Genomic DNA, 26,506 nt, shown 5'->3' on the forward strand with positions numbered 1-26,506 from the left:
GACTTATTGACAAATTAAATAGAAATTAAAACTCTACCGCTACGCGCAGTGAGCTGAGTCCCTATGAAAAAGGACCCCGGATGGATTCGAAACTAGTCGAGCTTAAACATCGGTTTTTATTTAACAAAAATTAAAATCGGTTCATTAGTTTAGGAGCTACGATGCCACAGACAGATACACAGATACAAAGATACACAGATACCTACACACGTCAAACTTATAACACCCCTATTTTTGGGTCGGGGGTTAAAAAGATTTTTATTCAAATAAACTTTACAAGTAACTTTCGAGTTGTCAAATTCGCCTATACCACTGGTTATGGAAGGTCTAGAAGAGCTTAGCTAGAAGCTCGGTGGTTAGTCTTTACTGTATATATTCTATTCGGCTAATTAACCCTGGCTTTTATAATCTGTACAATCATTTAGTCTCGGATCGCACGCTGGTTCGGGCCGGCACTGTCTAGACTGGACCGTGTTCGTCCTTCACACAACACTCGTGACCCGTTCCTTCAGTCACGCCCCATTTACGCGCGCCTCCTTCGTGCTAACCACCTTAAGAACCCATCTATGGAGCTTGTTTTAAAAAGCAATAGGTATATATTTTTATAGCCTAGTGGTTAAAATGTCAATTTTTTTTTGAGCATTTTCTTTCACCTTTGCTTTTTAATCTGAGTTTCTTGGTATAATTATTAGGTAACATAGCGTCATATAAGGCTATTAATTAATATTTAAGTATAACTCAACAAAAATATAATTGAAAAGTTCAGGGAAGACAGTAAAATATTTATAATTAAAAGGCCATAATGACGAATCTACGCCACTGTACGAGTGAATTATAAGCCACAATGACATTGGGATGTGAGCGCGTTGATGTCTTTTAAACTGTAGTTTTGTATGACATAAATTCAATATGAAAGGAGCACGGGTCAAGCCGGTACTAACATGATATATTTTGAATCTCTTATTATTGGTGTGATGTAGTAATTGATTTTATGTTTTGTGATAAAATATTTACTTAATAATAGACTAGCTGATCCGCTCTGGCTTCACTCGGGTGAAATTTCTGAAAGTCGTTTCTTAGTGAAGGTCTACGTTATGGACAATTCCTAGGTATATGTAAAATTTCAAGTTTCTACGTCAATTCCTTGATATGTCAGTCAGTTAGTTTATCCTTTTATATGTATTACTTCTTGGAAATATAAATGATCTGTGATAATTTTAAGCGATACTTTCTGTCTAGTGTATTTGTCTTTGAAATGAGCCCACACTACAAATTTTCGCCGCGCGATTTTATGTGTATGTATGTGACATATAATAGAAATTGTGTGGAACCGCACGCACTTACGTGAATATATACACGAACTAGCTGATGTCCGCGACTTCGTCCGCGTGGATTTAGGTTTTTCGAAATCCCGTGGGAACTCTTTGGTTTTCCGGGATAAAAAGTAGCCTATGTGCTAATCCAGGATATTATCTATCTCCATTCCAAATTTCAGCCAAATCCGTCCAGTACTTTTTGCGTGAAGGAGTAACAAACATACACACACACACACACACACACACACACATACAAACTTTCGCCTTTATAATATTAGTGTGATATGACTTCATACAATTGCCAGAATTCTGCGTGAAAAAATCGCACGGTGAAATTTCATAGTGCGGGATTATCTTAAATCCCACATTTTTCCTCGTCTACCTACCCGTCGAGTAACTATAGAAAATCTACTGTTAGCTTTATCATTGATTATAAATTAATATTTGAAGCTGATTTGACCAAAATATAGAAAATGTAAAGTTTTGATTTGACTCAAATTTAAATGTAGAAAATATAAGTCTTGATTTGAATAAATTCAGTAGAAACATTTTTTACAAGTCATGATACTAAAATCGTAACGTGTATAAATAAGAATTTTGGCGGTATTGTCCACCAGTTTTTTGAGCGTCAGTGTTGAAGCGTGTTATAATGCCGGTTCACGGCCCAAAATCTATAAACTTCCTAATAAAGTGAATAATCAAATTCTAAACAAGTAAACGAAATAAATCACCACAAATAACTAATTTAGTGTTTGGAGAAATAAACGCTACTAAATGGATCAAGTCTATCATTTCATCGAGGAACCTGACTATGATTTAACACTACTAAGTATTAAAATTTCAAGTTTCTAACCGCAGGTTGATAGATCAGTAACCGTTTATTATTTTTATAATATGAAAGTAATAGAAAACACTAGGTATAGTAGGAACCACATCTATGAACTGTTAAAAGTACTTGGGTACATCGGATAAAAAATAAACCTACAAAAGAAACAATACGGAGCGGGCCAATGAAAATGAATTAATTGGAAGAGTTATAAAAACTGGTCATGTTATTGGCGCTGTGATGATCCAGTGCCGTGCTTTAGGTTAGTATACACGATAGTATGATTGCCTGGAGACTGGTTAACCATATTATCTAAATATATAAAAGGAAAAGGTGACTGACTGACTGATCAATCAACGCACAGCCAAAACTACTGGATGGATCGGGCTGAAATTTAGTATGCAGATAGCTATTACGACGTAGACATCAATTAAGAAAAGATTTTTGAAAATTCAACCCGTAAAGTTCTGCATACCAAATTTCAGCCTAATCAATCCAGTTTGTTCTGTACGTTGATAGATCAATCTATCAGTCAGTCAGTATTTCCTTTTCTTACTTAGACTAATTCTGTCCACCTGCCACCCTACTTATTTTAGTAACTGGTAGGTACCTACTGCTATTGACTTGGGAATACTTTTAAAAAGTGTTTGACCAATCTTATTGCACATAAATTTTTTTTTATTCAATTTTTGCTTATAAATAAGTAAAAGTTTATAGGTAACTGCATTCCTGCTATTAAAGGAAACAGGTGTATACCTACATCTTAAAAAACTGTGTGGCATGATATGCTCTTAGATAGATACCTACTCGTAAGTAGGTAGATATTATTATATGTACTATTAATGTTCATAGATATGATCTTGTACGAGCATAAATGATAAAACTAATTCAGGTTTTATTACGACTGTTTAAAAGCTTTTAATTGCTCGCGTCACCGCTGATATCGATTGCGACATTTAAAAAGAAAAACAAGCTTTAAATTCTTCATTACTTTTAAATATATCACCAAAGCGGCAGTCGTGAAGTATAAATGCAGGTTTCGATTTAAGTATTTAAGATAAACAAAGTGCCTGTATAATTTTAATTCGCGTAATTTTTTTTTTGATTTTTTGCTTATGAAGGTATACCTCAAACACTAGATTACATGGACCTACACATACGAAGGCGAAATATTTCCAACGTCTGGGTATTTGGAAATGTCTTGCAATGCCCGTTAAAGATATACCTGCCTCAGTGGCCTGGAATCTTGGCCACTACCTACCGAAATTTACAATAACTTGTGTTTTTCATAATTTTGTTGGATAATTTATGGGTAGGTTAGCCAACATGGTCCCGGAGGATATCTTTAATGCATCGAGTTACATTCAGCTCACTGTCGACGGGTACTAACTTCGTACGAACATCTGAACTTACTACCACAAACTATCTGCTACTCTCCAAATCATTATGAAGCCGCCCTGAAAACTCACTGTTTGTGTACTAGTGGTAATGGGTAGTTACCGCTCTCCGTAAATCCTTTTCCACGCCGTTTGTCGACCATCTGGAGCTCGTAAAGTGATTCAGCACTCATAATTTTTATGTTTTTGGTAACATTAATTAGAAATACTTCAAATGTTATATAAAGCAAAATAGGAGCTTGGCCAAAATTCCGTGCCGCCTTCGCTTAGATTTCTTCTTTGTCAGGACTTCAGAAGATATAAGCGAAGCAATGGACGCAACGAATAAAGAAAGTCGTGCTTGCCGTGGCCTTGACCTCAGCAAGGAGAGTCGCGACCGCGATATACGCGTGCCACATTAATTATTTATAAACCAAATTATTACCTAAAACGCTCCGAACAAGACTCTTGAATAAATGTATAACCATCGGAACTAATCGAACGGATTCAACACTGCCAGCGCCCGTTTTAAACAAAGCCTAAGTTTTTTCTCTAGGATGATAAATGATCAAATTAAGGGCACCGTGCCATGTTTGAACTAATCGATGACTATAAATAAGATGACGCTTAGCCTGACGTTATCTCACAAAGGTAGCGCATCTTTTAACTCCTTCGAGAACTATTGACTAGACAAATAAATATTTCAACTTATATCTAAGTGTTTCTATTTAAAGAAGTGTACCTAAGTGAGTGTTTTCAGGGTTCATGCATGTATGTATGTAAGTTTCTTTTTTCTACCATAACTGCTCAATGCGTGAAAAGACTTGGACGTTTGGGGTTTGGGGTATGTTAGAATCTTTACATCATCCCACTTGCTATAATTTTCTGAAAAAAAATCAGTATGGCGCCATTGTCAAATGTGGAAAAAAAATCTTCAAATATTTTAACTTACTAAACACCTTCGTAAAGTCTTCTGCAGTCGGGTTTTTTGAAAACTTACAAAAGTAGCAATCAGTAGGTACATCGGTAGGTACTCGTAGATATTATAAATGTATTTAGGTTTTCTGTTAAAAGTTTGCTATTATTGTTTCCTTTCCAAAAAGACATAGAGATGCCTAACTTACCCAATAAAAACGTTTCAGCAACCATGTTTGATATAATCTTTGGGCAAAATACAAACTCTTACGAATTGTTTATTTGAGCATAATAAAGAATGCAGTTATTTGATTAGGTACTTAACTAGAAATGTTTTTTTCATTGCTCAATGGGAAACAACGAACAAAGTTGCGCAAGCGTCAAATTGCCATAATAGTATCTAAAATTTTACTCATACATAGATACATACATATAAATGGCCGTTTCTCTCATCGTTATGTTTCATATACACACGTATATCTATAGTAGCCATTGAATCACCGACGTAATTATAGAAGTGGGGGATTGGCTGCGATGTGGTCGTGCAGGAGGGGGATAGATATATGTGAGCAGGTAGGGTGCGAGGAAGACGTAGGTTAACAAGCCTCTTGTTCGTCCGTTTGATCGACACCGCCGGCGAGCGGGCGCGGGAAGCTGTCTGAGGTGCATTCTTCTTGTAAAGCTCAACTATATATTTGGCCCGCGAGGCTTGTCCCGTAGTCCACCTTATACAGTTACGTACCCATCAATTTTAAAAATCACGAAACGGTTTATTCACTTTTGTTCGTTCCACAGTTCTCTAATGATGGTTATGAAAGAATCTTTAAAGCGTAGAATCGAATCAATTGCATGATAATATGAACAGGTCGTACCACAAACAAAAATGAAGCTTTCATAGCGCTTGGTCCTACGTAAGTTGTTGTTTTAATGTCTATTAAGCCTTTTCATAAACTTGCTAACTTAATGAATTGTTTCACTAATATGGAAGGGCTTAATTGTTATACTATTAAGGCCTAGACAGACACAAAGCGCGCCGGCATGCTGCATAGAGGCACATAGAGGCGAACGTCATAAAACGCTTGTATGTGTAATTTGTGTGAATGCTACTACAGTTTCGCTACGAATAGGTCTACACTGTACGGTTTCAACTTGCGTTAGATGCTTGCGCTATCTATCCAAACGTAGCTATGTCTGCGCATATTACTCATGTTCATTGGTAATAGCGCTTACATCCAACCCTGTAGTACACGCCATAATGCACGCACTCTTTTGCATTCTCTCACTCGTTTGTAACACACACCCAACACGCGCAACTTTAATTAAAATTAATAGATAGGTACTAATTTGACAGTCAAAAAGAATACCTAAAATGGTACCTATTAATGAACGAACTTTTGACAATAAGTACTAGACGCAAGTGCTGTTGCATGCATTGCTTTAGCAGCTTAATGACACATACCTCTATATGCAAGTTGAAACGCAATTGTAAGCTCACCAGTGTAGTTAAACTAAATAGTGCGTAGGCAAGCGTCAAGTTCCTTCTACAACTTTTAGGAGCTGCCCTGAACAATTTTGTCTGTCAGAGCATTTAATAGCACCTTACGACACAGGTGACTTAATTAGGTACATAAGTATGTAGTACATTATTGCACGGCACTTGTTAGCGCTCCTAGTAGCTAGAATTCTAAGGCTGCGCCGTGCATTAATGAGCTTTGAATCACATACCATTTTATGGCACGTGTGATATATGTGACGTGAGATATTGTGAATCTTTATACTATAGTCTATATATACAGTCTATACTTACCTATGAAAGGAAAAGGTAACTAACTGACTGACTGACTGATCTATCAATGCACAGCTCAAACTATTGCACAGATATTGCTGGGTATGCAGACAGCTATTATGACGTAGGCGCCAAGAAAATTTAATCCCTTGAAATTTGTGTAGTGCGCGAGACCGAAGTCGCAGGCATAATCAGTATACAAGGTAAATACACACCTGTCTTGACGGAACAATGTATATAGGAGCGGCTCTCGTAGAAAACCCAGTCGAAGCCGGCTTCCACGGCGAGGCGGGCGAGCATCCCGTACTTGCTGCGGTCGCGGTCGCTGGTGGTGAGGTCCACGGCGCGGCCCTCGTAGTGCAGCGAGTTGTCCTGGTGCGAGTTCTCCTCGTCCCAGCCCTCGATCACGCGCAGCCGCACGCCGGGCCATTGGTTCATCACACTGATAGCGAGTGTGTTGAGCTTCTCTTTGCACCGCTGAAAATTTACCGTAAACTATCATTAGTGATTTGAAGCTTATTTTAATTACATATTAGGTATATTGGCACACAAGGAACCGAAAGCTTAACTTGCTATAATCCACTAAATCAAACAAATCTGCATGTCGCATGCTGCATGTCGCATGGTGCAACATGCAGCATGCGACATGCACCGCCCGCTCTCCCACTGATAAACATGCAGGAAAAACCAGTCACCAAGCAAGCAATACGCACCACCACCACGCAGCACCACAGAAATCCCAATTGCAATTAGGCATTTTAAGGTCTACATCTCTTGAGGATGCTCCGGTGTCGGGGTGAAACATGCGTCGAGTGGTTTTGGGATTTGTGTGGTGTTGCGTGGTGGTGATGCGTATTGCTTGCTTGGTGGCTGGCTTATCCTGCATGTTTATCAGTGGGAGGGCGGGCGGTGCATGTCGCATGCTGCATGTTGCACCATACAGATTTGTTTAGTTTAGCGGATTATAGCAAATTAAGCTTTTGGTTCCTTGTATATCATGGACTTCCGCAAAATAACGCCTGCTTCTATACGTACTACAGATATGACACAGTTCGGTTAATTACCTAGTTTAGAAGCTACGATGCCACAGACAGATACACAGATACACACGTCAAACTACTACCTATGCACCCCTCTTTTTGGGTCGGAGGTTAAAAATTGTGCAAAATTAAAAACAAAACTTTCATATTAATTAGGTAGGAACCTATTTTATGAATTTACATTAACTAAACCTGATATTTGCCAGGTAATTGGTTCCTATATAAAGTATCCTATGTAAAAAGCACCTATGTTGAGTAGTTCTTTTATTTGTAGCCTGTTGGCTACACACAAATAGGCTTATGAGAAAGACCTACCCAGCTTCAAAAATTTACGATAGCTAAAGAATGCGTTTATGTCACTATAAATTGACAAAACCTGCCGCCCCATCGGAGTGCAGACAGTGCAACTTGAGGTATTCTGTCACGAAAAATAAATCAAATTAAAACAGAGTACGGTTACAAAGGGATTGACACGATGTTTGTGAAGGAACTTTGCCGCCCAATAGAGGAAATGTCAAAATATTTATAAAGAAATGTGGACAATGTGCATACACGGGATGTCAGCTTTGTGTCCGCAATGTAAACTCACTCTATGCAGATTTCGTAGTGAAAAAGTTTGAAGATCGACGTAACGAATCGAAACGATGGGCGCCCCGCCTGGACGCGACGTCCGCTTGCATTCAATATAAAAGATATTTTGGAGCACCGTACATAATTATTTCTACGAACGTTCCAACCACCTCATAAAGAGTTGTAAGAAATCCCAAATGCTTTGCTTCGCCAAAGTGATTCCAAATTTTTCACGGCTCAGATTTTCAAATTTAAAGATTTGGTCAAATATTTTGAACACAAAACATTAGTGTGTACCACTAGGTGCTATATTACTTAACGTATACTACACTACTTTTGTGAAAATAGTTTAACACTGAGGCTAAAATAAGCTTCCTACTGTTTCAACACAACGATTTCGAATGAGTATGGGAATGTTCACAATCAAGATTTGGCCGGTCTGCGGCTCCGCGACGGGTCATGGGATGCTCAATGTTTACTCTGCAGACGTCTCGGCCCGCACTAAAACAATCGAATGCTAAACGTATACTCAAACACTGATGCACTTTAGCGTGGGAACATAATGCGCTAAGGTAGCTGCACAATTACGTTCTTTTACAAAGAAATTTTCATCTTTGAGCTTTTACTTCAATGTCTCCACCACACTTCATATCTCCCTCTGAACAATTCGAAAGTTAATACTATATCGTAATTTTTTATACTAGATTCATTTGAATAAATAACCCGTAAGGTTGGTACTGGTAAAGCTTTAAATACATTAATTCAATTGCTAGTGCACTTATAAGTAGGCCTAGCGAGAAGATAGCGCGCGACAGGCCGGGCGGGCTATTATAAATTCATTATGCATATTTTTAGTAAACAAGCTGTCGATCACAATGCCCGGGCGCAGCGGGTCGCCTGCCTCTGACACCTCGCCTTGCCCGCCACGCCATACCAACCCACCCTAATAGCACGATTATCTTCTCTGTGATAGGCACATACACCTCGAATACCTACCCAATGGAGATCAACCATCAAACCAGTTTCCGTCCCTAGTACAAAAAAAAAATCCGCAAATTATCAAATAACGCAACATCAAAACCTCATTTCGGACCATATTAATTAAAAAACAACGAGCGTGTCGAATGCCTAGGGTCAAGTTTTAAAGTGAAACCAGGCTACCTGAACCGGTGTCGAGCGAGGCACTTGCGGACGCATAATGAAGGCCGCGCGATGGAATTGAGGCAAAAATGGAATAAAAACTCTAAGGATCATCGCACTATGGCAACGGGTGCAGTAACGTGAGAACACATGAACAGGGACCCCTGGAACTCTGGATTTAACTTGAGATTTTGACTAATGGAAGGTTATGTTTTGCTAAAGCACAGCAGGTAGATTTTCGCACATTAACTAGGTATAAAATGAAATTGTTGAAATAAATACTGGAAATTATACTATACTGCATCATTCGCCACCTTCACAGAACTTAGTTTCCCTAATTTATCGCCGCCTCCCTCCGCGACCATAACAATATATTAGGATAATTAAATGGCTCTTTACATTCCTTAACACATCGTTTTTTGTACAAAGCCAGGAGTCAAAAAGCACCGACCAATGCTGACTGGTTTTAATGGTTTTTTTCGTGTTTTGTGTGTTGGTGAATCCACAACAAATAGTTAAGGGCGGTTTTTATAAATTTAACTATTAATTATTTTCGACTCGTGAATTACTATTGCATTCATAAGCGAAAATGTTTCTGTCTATCTGTCTGTTTGCTAGCTTTTCACGGTATACCCGCTTAATCGATTTTGACGATTTTTTTACGGATTCAGCTTGCAACCCAGATCTGGACATAGGCTATCTATGGCTTTTCATCCCGGAAAATTAGACAGCTCCCACGGGATTTTACAGGTCCATCTGTTTAACCAATTTCGACGGGTACAGAGATTACATCCCAGAGACGAACATAAGCTTCGTTTTATCCCGGAAAAGCGAAGAGTTCCCGCAGGATTTAAAACCTTAATACACACCGATGAAGTCGCGCGCATCATTTAGTTATGATATCAAATGTACATAAGTAGGCTATTTACTTAACTTTTGTTTCACTGCGTACAGACGAGAATGATTTCATTAGATTATCGTTCAATCGTTCTGTTTAGTAATCTTCTCGTAATTTAAAAATTACAAATAAAATATATAATATTGGTAGTACAAAACAGCGATTGATTAGTTTTTAATTATTTCAGCTCTGCTCATTACACACACATATCTAATATTTTAACACGTCTGTATACAGATAAGCTCAAAGTAAACATATTTGTTCGACACGTAAATCCTGGTGCCACGTTAGCCATCGAACAAGTCATAAATATGCATAGAGAAGGTAGATCATGTTGGCAACAACTCGTTCTCACGTTCGGTGTTGCTTGGTGTTGGTGGTTATGCTGTGGTCGTGACGTCAGAGCCCCCTCCATCGAGACGAAAAAGATGGCGCTAGGGCGAGGACGTGGCGTGGAACGACAAGCTTCAGTTGCTGTTTGCGTTCCAACCGATTTACATTGCATTATACGGGTTGATTTTACTATCTGAGACTTTAATTGTTTACCGTTTATGTTCGAAGCCCCTTCATGTTTGTCCACGAAAAATATCACCCTTTGTAGAGGCTTTGTTGTATTAAGGCCTCTGTCATCACAGTGGGAACACCGCGTACCTCTCATTCAAATCTTTCTTGTTCGTTAGCGTGTTGACGAATGTTGTTCTATAGGATTGCATATTTTTAAAATACAATATTAGAATTGTGAAATTTTTATTGGTCATTTTAAGATCGTTTTTATTTACCGACGACTAGAAATGGTATGATAAAAGTAGTTTACTAAACGTGGACTTATTTCATCATTTTAAATCATCAATTCATCGCCGGCCTACTACTGAGAACGGGTCTCCTCGGAATGAGATGTTACACATAGGTAGGTACCTACGTGTAACGTGACTGATGATACACTTAAAATGTTTTGCGTTCTGTAGTGACTCGTGACTGTTGCGAGAGTACTAGTGCACGGTTAGACCAGGTTTCGTAATAAAACAGGGAATCCTTATATTTTGGTCCAGTCAGTCTCTCTGTCTGTGTATCACAGCCATTTTATTCAGAAATCATTAACAGTTATTAAGTTGAAATTTCATACAGTTTTTTAAAATTGTATACCGTTACATAGACGTTTCCAAAAAAAATATATATATATATTTCAAGGTAGGTACTCCTGAATATAAAAAGATACGTCTACGTCATAATAAATATATGCATGCCAAATTTCAGCCCGATCCGTCCAGCAGTTCGAGCAGTGCGTTGATAGATCACTCACTCATACAGTCAGTCAGTCACCTTTTCTTTTTATATATTTAGACTACAGAACCTTACCTTATGTGTGTGCTGAGTTCTGGCACGCATTTGACCAAATTTTATTTCTCATAGAGTTAGCTACACATGATAAATGCTAACGGAAACAGCCCACAAAGTTTTTAAGGAGACTTGGGCGCCTTTCACTTTGTTAAAAAAAGCTTTTGAAACAAGACACCGATACGCAGTGTTTGCTTGAGTTACAGAGCGCTGCTAATGAAACGTTACACTTCATTCACTAGAATTGTCCCTCCACATTGCGTCCCATTCGAAAAGAAAAAAATTAAACTATGGCCTTCTCATCAAAAGGACAAATATAATATTATATATTATGTGTTAGTTTTTATATCATCAATTATGCACCAGCAGGCCGATTCCGCATCAATCAATCAATTTTTACAATCGCAATTGTTTGTTGTAATTGGCTGAATATATGATATTCCTGTTGCAACAATGCATTGTAGCCAATAGTGAGCGAGCGTCAACCAATCATAGGTGATTGCGATCGTGACAGTGTAGTCCTATTTACCGTAATGGAGCACCTGGTAAAAGGTGAAAGATACGCCACTTTTGGGGAAACTTTAGAATCTTTATCGCCGCCGCAAGGTTGCCGGCTTATTGGTGTTTTACAGGATATTTTTCGGAGAGTGTATACTCAGAAGGTTTTCGGTCTGGTCACCCCTTCAACTTTTTACCACCGAACCGCTAGACATCGGGCGAGTTTCCATCCCTGTGTCATCGACATTCCTCCTACTCGCACGACACACTTTGCATTATCATTTCTTATACGCATGCCTAGGGTTTGGAATACTCTTCCGCGATCTATGTTTCCTACCAATTTTAATCAGGGTATCTTCAAAGTGAGCGTGAATAGGCACCACCGCTTTCAAATCGTGATTTAAAATTCCTTTTGATAAATGGTCCTAGAGCAAAATTTTAGAATCTATATACAACGCGTTCGTCTCAATTGCAGTCCTCCCAAGAGTCCGATCTGTTTCGGGTGTTATTTTATTTTTGTTCGATTTCCAATTACCCGCGGGAATTGTGTGGGTATTATTTATAATATCACGATCACCGGTTGTAGCGGGGGTCAATGGTGGAGTCTATGAGACCATGCCCACTAGTTGTAAGTTGCAAGTCATTCGTATGAGCAATGGAATCCACGCTTCCGACGTGAAATAATTTTAGCTATCTTTTATTTTTTTATGTCTATAATTAATTTGTTTTCAAAAACATACGAGTATTTTATGTGCCTTAGCATGTTGGCTCGAGCGTATATAATATTTGCGGTTTCTCCATCGCAATATGTAAAGTATATGAGGCGATTAGTTTCCTCGCAATTATCCTCGGCGTTAAATGACGCACGGAAGGCTTTAAACATTAACTTGCGTATCGTGCTAATTTTCTGCGTCAACCCTTGTCGGGCCGATAACTACCGCTGATCGATTTGCATCCGTAATTACGTCACTTTTAGCGCAGGAGGTGATGAAAACGCGACAAGTACGTGATTGCGGGAGGCGATGATTGCCTGCCTCCTCCAGCTCGACCGGTTATGACGTTTACGTTAAATACGTTCCGCCTCACCTTTGATCCAAAGATAGGATCTTTCCTATCCCATCTCACATTTTTCCATGTACGTTTGTACAATGAGATGACGGTCTATATTAAATGAATCAAAGGGCAAAATCATGAGGCGTTTGAGCTATCGAAACAAAATGGATTGATTTATCAGTATATTATCAGAAGTTCATAACGCGAGCCGTCGCGTCGCATTTGGTACGGGCGGCTGCGTGGCTCGCGCACTAATCTCTGATGCCGGTACGGTCCGCCGCGATACCATTCACGCCTAAAGAATCACTCCGTTTGAAGCTCATCTTAGAATAATAAACTATATTTGTTACAGCGCAGGTTCGTAATCGCCGCTTTTATTGTTTGTCTCGTCCCAAAGAGAAGTGATCGCATCATCGTGGGCGTAAAGTCAACAATGGCACACATATCACACTATACGTCCTCTTTTGCTGACGCTCCCGAAGAGCCTCTCGATAATATTTTATAAGACAAATAACCCGATAAAGATGTTTTGACGTGAACCCGTGTTCATCGCTCACACTAAAATGTGTTCACTGAACGCGTATAATAAAATTTTTATTTACAATTTTGTGATTTTGTGTAGCAACAAAATAAAACGGTTCGTAATTTAGTGTCAACTTTATTGGTGGAAGCGTTAAGGCGATCAGTCGAATGTATTATACGCTGACAGGACCTCGGGCGGCGCACTTTAACGTAGATCCATTAGCATTGTTTTAAAGGATTAAGCGGTGTTTAGGGCGCATTGTGAGGCGAACGTGTCGTCCGACACGCATATTTTTATGACACATACTTATCAATTTTTTTGTTTAATCAGTGTAAAATGGCTACCAGGTCTTAAGTGTTTGATAAGAACGAGTTGTTTATGTTTAAATCTTAATGGATATCATCCTTTTGAACGCCATAATATTATTATGTATGTACCTATTCAACTTTTATCAAATTAATATATAGATTATTGGTACCTACTTACTTTTTTGCACAAACATCGTCTACTAAATAAGCAAAAGCATTTAAAAATGCCGTTTGAAGTAGGAGTCCGATGCATTTTTCGTGTGATTGGTTTGGTCTGACCGCTAAATTTTATTAGTTGCGTCAGCGGTCGGTATCAAATTGCACAAAAGGTTTTGTATTGTTTTCGGTACCCAAATCAAAAGCGATAGCTCACGTAATTTGACAAAATTACTCGATGAGAGGGGTATCGTTTTTGTAAAAGAACCTTTGCAATACGTAACGATGAAAGAAATTGTAACCCATATGCACACAAAATTTCGGAGTAAGAGTCTGGTTTTTAACTGCAAATGTAACTTGGTGGCTCAAAATATTGGTTTACACGTATAAATATGTGCTTCCAATCGATTAATATTTTACCAACGAGTCACTGACATGGGACCCATCCTGTGGTTATTTTCACTTCAGTTCACTTACGGAATTTTGCGGTATTACTTAACATTAATACCTACCTATTCAAAGTTTAAAAGAAGTTCCGTATTCTGCATTAAGTTATCGTAGAAATAAGCAGACTGACATACCTATCAAGTATAAGTAATTCAAACAACTGGGTCATGAAACTTAAACTTTTGATGATGGTTTTCTTTATAACGTAGACCTCCACAAAGAAATAATTTTCGGAAGTTCCACCGAGAAGTGTGTTCCACGGAGCGGGACTCGCGTGAGTTATAATAACTTATTATGTTTGTAAGGTTCTATAATTTAGTCTAGGTATATACTTTGTATGTAGATTATCTGCCTTTTTGGACCTAACCTATCCAAACCGCAATTTTGCTATTAGCTTGTAGCCCCATTACAGATCGTATGTAATTTCAATAAACTTGTTATACGTAACTCGTAAAGTTAATTAGGTTAGTAAAACATGTTTGAATATTTTTGTAAAGCTAAAATTTATTTATATATTTTTAATAGGTAGGTTTGAAAAAATTGAAAACACAATTCTCAATAGTCAATAGCAAACAATAATAATATATTCACATAAAAAACTACCTAAGTATGTGGTTAGTAGGCACCTACCTGGTTAACACATGTAAAAGTATTTTTCATTAAATCTTTAACGGTAGTCGACATTTAAGTGCCAGGTATTTTCGCAAATACTTCGGTGTGATCAAAGACGTCGGTCCAAAATTAATTATCAATTTGTCGTGGGTGCCAGGCAGGCGACATAAATCGATCGGGTGTATCTGCCTGCAGCCACATTAGCCACGCTCGAACACGAGATAAGGATAACAAATGCTCAGTTTAAGGTTATCTGAACATCGCGGACACGAGAGAGCTTTTTGCCACTGCGTCCCTCGCGCTGACCTTCTCGTATCGCCTTATAAAATTCTCAGTATAGCTATTTATCTTTAGATTAGATTTATTATGATTAAAGGCAATTAACTGATTACTTACATACTTAGCTTGACGTGACTAATTATATTTAATTTAAGCAAGTACCTATCTATCTTCTTAATGTAAAAAAATGGATGGTTCTGAAAATATTCGCAACGATGTAGCCCTCTTATCTCTAGGTATATATACTTAAGCGATAAGATATACCAAGTAGGTAGTATACAAACTAACTTAGCATTCGTCATTAATAATTTGGCATAAAAGATGTACCTACACAACACATTGTTGTGTGTGGACTGTGGTGTTATAAAATTAAAAGAAGTAGGTACCAATCCTAAAGTAAATATATCCAAGGGTCCAATAACGCTTAGGAAAGCAAAACAATTACTTAGTTATACAATCATAACACCAAAGATAGATACAGAGAAGTGTAAATTATGTACTAGATTATATTATTATACCTAGGTATATCTAGGTATCACACTTATTCATCTCTAGATGCAAAACGTACCTACAAAGAAGTGCTAATTTACAATCTATCATATTTTATATGTGTTTACAAGAGCGTTAATTTATATGCTAAACGTGTATTGTAAAACTGAGAGAATACCTATTTCATCTGTGCAATATTTGTTCAAATACAATTTACCTACCTAATTGACAGTAATATTTTGCAACTCGCTGACCTCTTTCTTTCAGGATAACCTGACCTTTATTGACTGTATTTCAAAATGAAGAAAAAGAAATGCAATACCAAAAGAATAACTCACGAACTGAAAGTACGAGTATGATCAAGAGATTGCGTTTTAAAATGGCGGCTTTTTTAAGCCTCTGCGCTGCTAGGGTATAATTATTATCAAGCTACAGGCATATGCGAAATTGGGGTCTCACCTCGGCTCGTCGGCCATAAATAAAATAAAATGAGGGACGTCGGTGGGAGGAACAGCGCGCTAATGAATAAGCTGGATGACCCAACTCTGCCTCAGCAGGGTACGATGCCATCGCTGATCGCACGTCCTCGGCTCCTTTGAAGCGTTTCTATTGGCTAAAAAGACGATGCAATTTTTTTCAATTCGGTTTTGATAGCTTCACATTTAGGCCTCTTGGGAAACCTTTTGATATTAGGTGGCATGGAAAGAGCAAAACTTACCTAAATAGTTAAGTACCTTATTATTTTCTTTTAAATCGGCTACATACTACAGTAACCTGTCGTATAAAACTTCTTATAAGGTTTAAATTTTGAAGTATGTCATAAACGTAAATAGGTACCTATTCCCTCTTTTATACGGTCTACTAGACGACCTTCTCTTACTAATATTTTCAATGAGTCATTCATTACATTCTCCATTACTTTTATCCTTATGATTATCGTAAGCAGTGCATTTTTCAGTTTATTATCTGACCATCGATTGCACAATGAAATCTTTGTAGTTTAAATGTTGAAAATTACCCAACACGGAAACCCGATTTGAATATGAATAGGCAGGCGCCATGGAGGCAGGTACATAAAAAACCGGCCCAAAATAATAATAGTAGACAAATGTCCCCCTTAGCGGACACAATGACTAACCTCCGAGCGATCAGTTTACTTCTGAAACATGCTAATTTGAAAGTCTAGAGCGCTTTTTTCCGTTATACTGCTGGCGCAGTGAATGAAAAGCTTATTTAGTTACGCGCGCAAAAGTTCGCGTAGTAGGTGTGTTCGTAAGTTTTATAAAAAAAATTAAGTTGAAATATTTACTATTTAAATAAAAACTGGCCAAGTATCATACTCATACACACCAGTCATACTCGCGCACCAAAGGTTCCGTACAACAGAGAAATTAAAACGGCAAGAATCACGTTTGTTAATGAGTGAAAAGCTACCACGCTGACCAAGTACCTACCTACTACAAATTAGCAGACTTGATACACCTTTGCTTTGAGAACATTAGGAGAAATCGCAGGCAAGCAGATTTCCTCACGATATGGTTTTCTTCAAAAAGCAAGAGATAGTTAATTATTTACAAGTGTAAATTAAAAATTTATAACACCCCCGACAAGTGAAGGTTACAGTAACTAGAAAAGAGCTGATAACTTTCAAACGGCTGAACCGATTTTCTTGGATTATAGCTAAGAACACTCTCGATCAAGCCACCTTTCAAACAAAAAAAACGATATTAAAATCGGTTCATTAGTTTAGGCGCTACGGTGCCACAGACAGATACACAGATACACAACACACAGATACACAGATACACACGTCAAACTTATAACACCCCTCTTTTTGGGTCGGGGGTTAAAAATGATTAAAACTAAAAGTTAGAAGTGCGTGCCAGGAGACCGACGTCTTATTAACCAGTAAGTGATCACCGCTGATCATCACTTAGTTGCAGCTTAGACGTTATGAATGCTATATATATCACTACCTATAATGCAGAATAGCATAACGTAATCTGAACTGCGCTTAATTTGACATTAAACAACGGAAAGCAAAAGTAAACAGCTGTAGTAACGTATCTACGTGCGTAACTACGATACGATACGATACGGAGTAGGTGTGTACGTAATTAAAGCTCTATTTTGGCTTTCTGACTAGTATTTCGATGCTCACTGTTAAAATTAAAAAAAAAAATATTTGCAGCGAGTATAAAATGTACTCTGTATCGTACTGCGGCCGTGACTTCTTCCATTAATCACATTTCTAATGGAGTGTGTTTTCTGGAGATAATAATGCAGTGGGCTCTGTTTAGGTACAAAATAAAATTCTTGTACTAAATTTAATTGTATTTTGAGAGAAAGATTTGAAGGATTAGCAAGGATGCGCAGGAGTCGAACCCGCGGCGCGATCATTATCGGACGTCGCCGTGTCGACTCCACAATGCCATCTTTTGTGTTCCGACACGATTATTTATTGCTAACAAACACTGCGCTTACAAGAATGATATAACTGTGCAATTTAAAATTATTCAAATCAACCACGCCTTTACCGGAATCTTTATTTATTTTTATTCATTTAAGTAAATAAAAGTATGGCTTTTCTTAATCTCTTCCAGATTAGAGATCCTCTGGGTTTATCCCAATATATTATAAGGCCTATTATAATATTTATATATATATTATAATAGGATAATCCTGTTATAATATCGTCTCTTGATTCGTAGTTGTACATGTCAGAGTATTCGTAAGTAGATATAAAATACCAGACAACTAATAATTTAAAACTCCTATATCACGTATTGTTCTCCATATGCAATAAATAGAAAGTAAATATTAATTATACTTAATAATATTTAATACTGGATGATGCAGGCGACAATGTACGCGTAAGTTTCAGTTTAAAAAATCCCATGGGAATGTTTGAGAATAAAAAATAGCCTTCCCCGGAATGCAAGCTATCTCTGTACCTTTCGTCAAATTTGGATTAACATAATATGAGCTGTGAAAAGCTAGCAGGCAGACAGACAGACACGTTTTCGCATTTATAATATTAATATTAGGTATTAAATTTATAATAATAAGTAATTAATGTTAATTTATAACATTAATTTATGTTAATTTGATTATTTTATTTTATTTTATTGTTAATTGTAATTTAAATATTAAATATTGTATTTGCAATGCCCTGACAAGGTATCATGTACATGTATAGCTATACATATAAGCACCCACCATCAATAAATGGTGTAATATGATTTGATACTATATAAGACAAACCTACCTAAGTATGCATTTCAAGAAGCGTTTACTTACGAAATAAATCGCGATAAAAATAATATTTAAAAAAAAAACGACTTCAATAACCACCAACACTAAAAAGTAAAAAATAATTTAATTTATCATCGAATATATTTAGTAACATTTTATGGAGCCGGTAGGTACCAAGTAGCCGCATGAATCGTCTTTTTAACCGACCTCAAAAAAGGAGGTCGTTCTCAATTCATCGGTTTTTTTGTTTACTATACTTACCTATTTATTGTTTGTGACTTTACATTGGCACCTTATGTTTTGTTTATATTGTTGTTTTATAGTTTCAAAAATTGGCAACACTTATAGTTACTTACAAGGACGCTAATACAACACGTCATATACACTGAAGGTTTTGTAATTCGAAATTATGTAATATGTGCGAAATGTCAAGAGCTTAATTACCACAGTTTATAGAAGTGCTAGATAGCGATTACAGGATAATGTTAAGAGATAAAATACCTAATAATTATTAATGGAAACATAACAGATATCTACTCGTACTGCGACTATGCCTTTGATAAACAATAATTAGTAACCCGTTTATAGCAAACACTTAAAGCTTCACTTACGGGTGGATATTATGTACCAGGAAAAACCGGCAGTCAACTCTTAAAAATTTACACTATTTCCACTTTCTTAAAACGTAGGTAGGTATAAATATAACACAAATTACCGATTTGGAGATTTCAGCTAAGCACTTTTATTATTTAAAAACCGGCCAAGTGCGAGTCGGACTCGCGCACCGAGGGTTCCGTACTCGGGTATTTTTTCGACATTTTGCACGATAAATCAAAATCTATTGTGCATAAAAATAAATAAAAATCTGTTTTAGAATGTACAAGTAGAGCCCTTTCATATTATGATACCCTTGGTATAGCTATCTTACTTTGAAAATTTTAACACATATTAATTTTTTTTAATGATGTAACCATAAATTCATGGTTTTCAGATTTATTCCATTACTTGTGCTATAAGACCTACCTACCTGCCAAATTTCTAGGTAGGTAATGATTCTAGGTCAACGGGAAGTACCTTTTAGGTTTTCTTGACAGACACGACGGACGGACGGACGGACGGACAGACAGACAGACAGACAACAAAGTGGATCCTATAAGGGTTCCGTTTTTCCTCTTGAGGTACGGAACCCCAAAAATGAAGATATACTCGTAAATAGGCTCTATAGGTAAGTTATTTTTAAAATACTAGGTACCAAAAAAACAGAAACAGTACAGACAAACTTTTTTTTTAACTATAAATTGTTATTTGCGTTTGTATTTGTCAGGTTGTTTGTTTAGCAGTTATCATTCCAGCGTGGATGTATGCACATCGATCGTTGTGGAAACAATGATGCAGTATTCTGCGTTTAAGCTAAACTTGGACAATGCAACGGAGACGACACTTGCAGATGCGCGAGAGCATTGAGGCCAAGCCGTCGCGTATTTTAATAGTTATGAGCGGTATGTCGGCCGTTGTATTAAAACAATGACCAATAATTTTGTATTTATGCAGCAAAAAGAAGCGAGTATGCACGCCTGTTTCTATTAGTTGTTTATACTTCAATACAACGGTTTAACTGTATTTTTGCTGAATGCAAAATTATATTGATAAAGTTCGTGTGTGATTGTCACGCATTATTAACATCCAGCATAGATCAATATTATTTTATAATTTCAATTGAATATTTTCTATGTAAATCAATGATCTAGTAGGCACCTACACATATACTTTATATACCGATTACCGACTAATCTATGTCCGCGACCCGCAATTTAGGTTATTTAAAAATCCCGTGGGAACTCTTTGATGATTCATGATAAAAGTAACCTACTCCGTCTCCGAGATGCAAGCCACTGTACCTACCTACCAAATATAATCAAAATCGATTAAAATATCATGGTTGGGTCGTGAAAATGTAACAAATATACACATACACTTTCGTATTTATAATATTTTTATTATGGATTTTGGACTTATGGATTAAATGACTTTTGCACTTTTGAATTTGTTTAGATAAATCACATTAAATTAATATCAGATTTAATATTTTATTAAAATCATTTTAATTTTAATTTGGAACTATAAAATGATTAAATAAAAGAAAGGTTAAAGGAATTTTAATCTGTTTTCAGACAAAGTTGCGTGCACAATAGGTACCTTATCTATGTAAATCTTGAGCACGATTTGCATAAACGGAACTGTACAGTAGAAATATTAAAATAACAAATGAAAGCGAGAAGGCTTATCGAAAGCACGAAGTTGAGCGTCATAGTCAAAATAACTACGACCGAGTCGTACGTATTATTATTATTAAAATCATATTATTATTATAAAAAGCCATTAGTTTATTAATCACGAATCGCACCGAGCATTGTTCGACAGAAGACAATCGTAGCTAGACCAAATAAAACCCGAGTTGACGACGCCGACGGCTTGCGTACCTACTGAGACAGACATAACATGATTGTAAGAAAGAACCATGAAAGAACTAGAATATGAGGGATTGTATTTCCGAACCGGTCGACGATGACATTTTCAAGGTAAAATAATATTATTAAAGTACCAAATCTATATTATTATAAACTAGATGATACGCGCAACTTAATCCGCGTAGGAACATTTCGGTTTTTAAAGATCCCTTGGGAACTCTATGATTATTATCTGGGATAAAAAGTAGCCTAGTATCTGTATCCGGGATGCAAGCTATCTCTATAGTCTTTACCAAATAGATGTTACCTTCTTTGGTATAGATTTAGGTTTTTAAAAATGCCGTTGGAAATTTTTGATTTTCCGAGACAAAACTTTGCCTTCAATTGCAATAAAATTCTTGCAATGGATGCAAGCTGTCTCTTGGACCAAACGTCAAAATCGGTTAAGCGAAGGGGCCGTGAAAAGCTAGCAGACGGGCAGACAGACAGACACTTTCGCATATATTATATTAGTGTGGATATATTATTACAAAAACTCTTAAAAAATACTCTTAATATTATATTAAAGTGTTTTTGTTTTACCCTAAATAGCTTGCAAAGAGTAGTAAAAAATATAACAGTTTTAAAATCTTGAGTAGGTAATTAATCCTGTGGCGACTCTTTGATTTCCCGGAGTAAAAAGTAGCCTTAGTCACTCTTTATCTATCTATCTATTCTCTGAAATAGTTAGGGAAATCAATCCACCATCCAGCCCTGTTATACGCATAATATCCTCTTTCACGCAATCCATCCACCTTTTCTTTAGTCTTTCTCTTCTCTTTTTTCCTTCCAGATATATTATCTTAAAGGGCTAAAATACATATTATTTATTATTATTTTAAAATTTTTAGTCTCGAAGAACTCAACTTAGCAACCGTAAAAACTAATAAAATACCTTTTTAATACAGTTGCTCAAAAAGTGACGTATTGCAGGGACATATAGCGTTCGGGATGTGGGCTATTACATACTCGTGCTTTTTTTTTACCTTTCCCGCACTCGTGCTTTTTCTTTCCCAACTGTCAAAATAATGTCTATTAAAAAGAAAAACAAACCATGAAGTTTTTACTAAAAAAAATCATAGAAGTTTTTATGATTCATGCAAATACGTATATTTCTAAAAAGAAGCTACTAATTTGTTTCAATATCAGATTTAATGAATTGATTGAATGAGTTTGGTTAGGTTTCATTTCATTTCATCTCATTAAATTTAATTTTCATTTCATATCAATAAAAAACTTCTACTGAAGACTTGGCTGTATGGCATAGTTCCCTTTGCCTACCAGAATGGGTGAAGAAAAAAAAAAACTCTGCTTATATTCTACGGTTGGCGCCATTTTTCAGAAATTTTCTTTGCGAGTTTAGTTGTTGGTTGCACAAAATGAGTGATTTCGACCCTAGTTTTTTATATCTATTAACAATAAAGTTGTTTTAAATTAAATTAAATTAAATTAAGTTAGTTGAGTTTATTGTGTTTTTATTATTTTATTAAATTGCTTCATTATTTCGCAACTGTATTAAAAATAGTCGTTCAGTACACGTGCGGAACCGTCATTGCAACTCGTTCCGACTGTCAACCCTCGCCTTCAGCTACGCCTCGGCTCGGGTAGACATTTGTCGGAACTCTTTGCAATGACAGCCTTTCCGCACTTGTAATGAAATATACTATATTTCTCGGGATGAAACTATAAATCGTATACCTACTAAATGTTGAAATTATGTAATGACAAAATGTGCCATTCATTACACCGGGACAGCGAGTGGGATGTATAACGAGCTCCGTGAGAACATAGCTCTATATGCGGTCAGCCTTTGCTGCAACTGCGGTTCGCGGCACAGCCCGTCAATGTTACAATCTGTATTTACTTATAACTAGCGACCTGCCCCGGCTTCACACGGGTAGCTTATTATATATAATATTCGTAGGGATCTCTAATCGAAAGATATAGGTGGTATAGTCAATTGAGCATTGAGACTACTAACAGGAAAAGGCGAAAACTCTATTGAGTAGAATTTAAATACGTAGTATACCTTATTGAATAATAATTATAAAATAAAAACCGGCCAAGTGCGAGTCAAACTCGCGCACCGAGGGTTCCGTACTCGGGTAATTTTTCCGACATTTCGCACGATAAATCAAAAACTATATTATGCATTAAATAAATACAAATCTGTTTTAGAATATACAAGTAAAGCCCTTTCATATGATACCCCACTTGGTATAGTTATCTTACTTTGAAAATTGAAACATATTTTAATATTTTTTTTAATGATGTAACCACAAATAATTCACCTATTTTTATTTATTCCTTTAGGTACTTGTGCTATAAGACCTACCTACCTGCCGAATTTCAGAATCATGAAATTTGCCTGGTAGGTAGGTATTATAGCCAAATTTCCTGATTCTAGGTCAACGGGAAGTACCCTATATGTTTTCTTGACAGACACGAAGGACGGACGGACGGATGGAAGGACAGACAGACAGACACAAAGTGATCCTATAAGGGTTCCGTTTTTCCTTTAGAGGTACGGAGCCCTAAAAATAAAATGAAATTTATTTATTGTTCAAATAAGTCCTTTCACAATAATAAATAATTATGTCCGGAATAATGAGGGAAAAATCTGTTACTCGGAGTCCCCGCTTTTCCTCCTCCCGTTTCCAACATTAAATACTTTCAACAAACAACAAATATGTATGTACTTAAATACAAAGTTAGCATGGGTTGGATTGTACATGTGTATGTGTGCGTGAGTGGGTTTGTGCAAATTGTGAATTTATCAAAAAAATATTTGGACATCGCTTCCCGATCATCGATAAGTTTGAGCAATCGGTGGAAGGTGGAATAATCGTTTTTGTAGCCACGTGACACGTGTTTGGGCCGTCAATAACTTTGTTATTGCTCCTCCATTTAACCGCAGTCAACATTCACTAAAATTCGACCATTTCGAGTTGCATTGGCTATAAAACCTTAAAATATCGTGTTATACAAGTTGCTTATAAACAATTATTGCCAACAAGAGTTGGTTTATGTATAGAACTATTACTACTACATACTTCTGAAAAACACGCTTCCATTCAAAAGCATTATTAAACATCGTTAAAGAAAACCAATTTCATGCTCATGAAATGAACAAAGTGAACAACTACTTAATATTGATATTAGTATAAAGTTACTATTAAGTCTTATAGGTAGGTAGGTACTAGAGATTTACAGTACAATATTAAGATTGCTCTAAGTTTGGTTTCATTTAGTTTTGTATCTATTTACGTAAAAGTTACGAAAATTATGTGCGGGTATCATAAAGAATTTTCATCAATCGCTTGGGTGTAATAAAGGTAGGAATAAGAAATTATTAGGTATATTTACATTTACATACTTACCTATGTAGGTATTTACCTAGTCTAGATATAACCCATGTTTGAGCTAGAATAATAAATGTAATTACTTATAAAGTTATAATCTTTTCACGCATAAATTCATCAACACATTCCCACAAGGGGCCGCATACGGAAAATATCCAAAGTAGGTTAGTTACGCAAAATTTAGCCGTTTCCCGCTACTAAATAATATCAGATTATTTTTATTATATGAATAATAATGTAATACTCAGACGCCAGTGTAAACGTACCATATGGATGAATACGAATTGATGAGTGTAATAAAGTAAACAATTGAATCATGGCGCCCACACCCCGTTCCCATCAGACTCGGAAAGTTAATCGTAGTAACCTACAAATTGCGGTACAGCCTGTATCTGTAATAGATTTTGTTAGCAGTTTTCGATTTTCAGTGAAGTACGTAGGTATACCTATTAAAAACCGGTCAAGTGCGAGTCAGACTTGCCCATTAGACTTGAATTCCGTAGCTTTGGAAATAAACGAATACTTAAATAGTTATTTAATTAAAAAGTTGGCGTAAAAAACAGTTTGGTTTTAAACAAAGGCTTTTGATCAGTAGATCAATATCCTTTTTTTTAATGCTAGTTATGTATAATATAATTATGTATATTGTCCCTATTACATACAGTACAGTTGTAGAGGTGTACAGTTCTTCGAAAAATATTATTATTATTTAAATATTGGTTACAAAAAGTAATTGTTTGATCCTAAACTAAACTACAGTTTCTTAAGAAAACACAGTTAAATTGTGATTTAAGTAAAATGGTCCTAAATAAATTGTAGACAAAAATAAATAAACAGTAAGAAAAAACACAGTTACTAATGATGTTTTTATTTGTACACCAGCAGATTTTGGTGGAAAGCCAAGGTAGGCATACGTCATTAATTTATACGTAATCGACGTCTTATTTCTACATATAAAATGCACAGATACACATTACACAGACAGACAGATACACATGTTATCGCACATGTTTGCCGCGCTTTTGAACGGAAGTCACGTGGCATCTGTTGGTAATGTTTTTAGGAACGCAACGGTGGCGCCACCTCGGAAAACTATCTTGAAAGTGGCCTGCGAGAGTTCGACTCACTTTGGTTCGGTCGATCTTAGTGTGCGGACGTGTTTTATCAATCTGCTATTATTGCACTAACTTAGTTTTGTTGAGTTTCAAGCCTTAATCATGCAAATAAGGGTTATATTTATTCTTTCTTATATTTTTATTGAGGTTCACTTCTGGTATGCTTATACACACGTTGAAATTATAACACCCCTTTTTTTCGTCGAAGTTTAAAAAGATTTGTTGTATTGATTGATCCAGCAACGCACAGCCTAAACCACTCGTGACTCGGGCACTCTGGCTAGGGTTAGAAACTTGAAATTTCGACAGTAGGTTCCTTTAATGACGGAGCCAGTCACTAAGAGAATATTTTTGGAAATTCTACGCCTAGGGAGTTCAACAGCGGATAAAATTTTCAAAGCGGAGATACCACTATTTTTCAAGTTATATCCATGAAAATTGGTACTTAGGTAGGTAGGTTGAAGTCTCGGTTGAAAATAAAGAAATGTATTATGTTTCACGATTTTTGAAAATTCTACCCCCAAATGAGCTAAATAGGGGATGAAAGTCCGTCATTTTTGAAATCATAACCCTTGGAAATTGCTAATTGTTTAAAAATAAAGAAATGCGTGGATTTTCGGAAAAACCACGCCCTCTCCGATTTTCAAAAACTCCTCGTGAGGGAAGTCGGGGCGGCTCAGCTAGTGTAAACTAAAATATA

The 26,506-nt window shown here is 36.5% G+C and overlaps 1 protein-coding gene across 1 annotated transcript in view; it reads right to left on the reverse strand.

The window, feature by feature from the left end:
- Positions 1-26,506, reverse strand: part of LOC123867475 (indian hedgehog protein) — a 60,840-nt gene that overhangs the window by 9,139 nt on the left and 25,195 nt on the right. Inside the window, exon 2 of the mRNA XM_045909520.1 lies at positions 6,435-6,696. Within this exon, the coding sequence (XP_045765476.1) occupies positions 6,435-6,696 (262 nt within the window). The remainder of the gene's footprint in view (positions 1-6,434; positions 6,697-26,506) is intronic.

Source organism: Maniola jurtina, chromosome 8 (genome assembly GCF_905333055.1).
Source record: "Maniola jurtina chromosome 8, ilManJurt1.1, whole genome shotgun sequence".
In the NCBI taxonomy this organism is placed as follows: Eukaryota; Metazoa; Arthropoda; class Insecta; order Lepidoptera; family Nymphalidae; genus Maniola; species Maniola jurtina.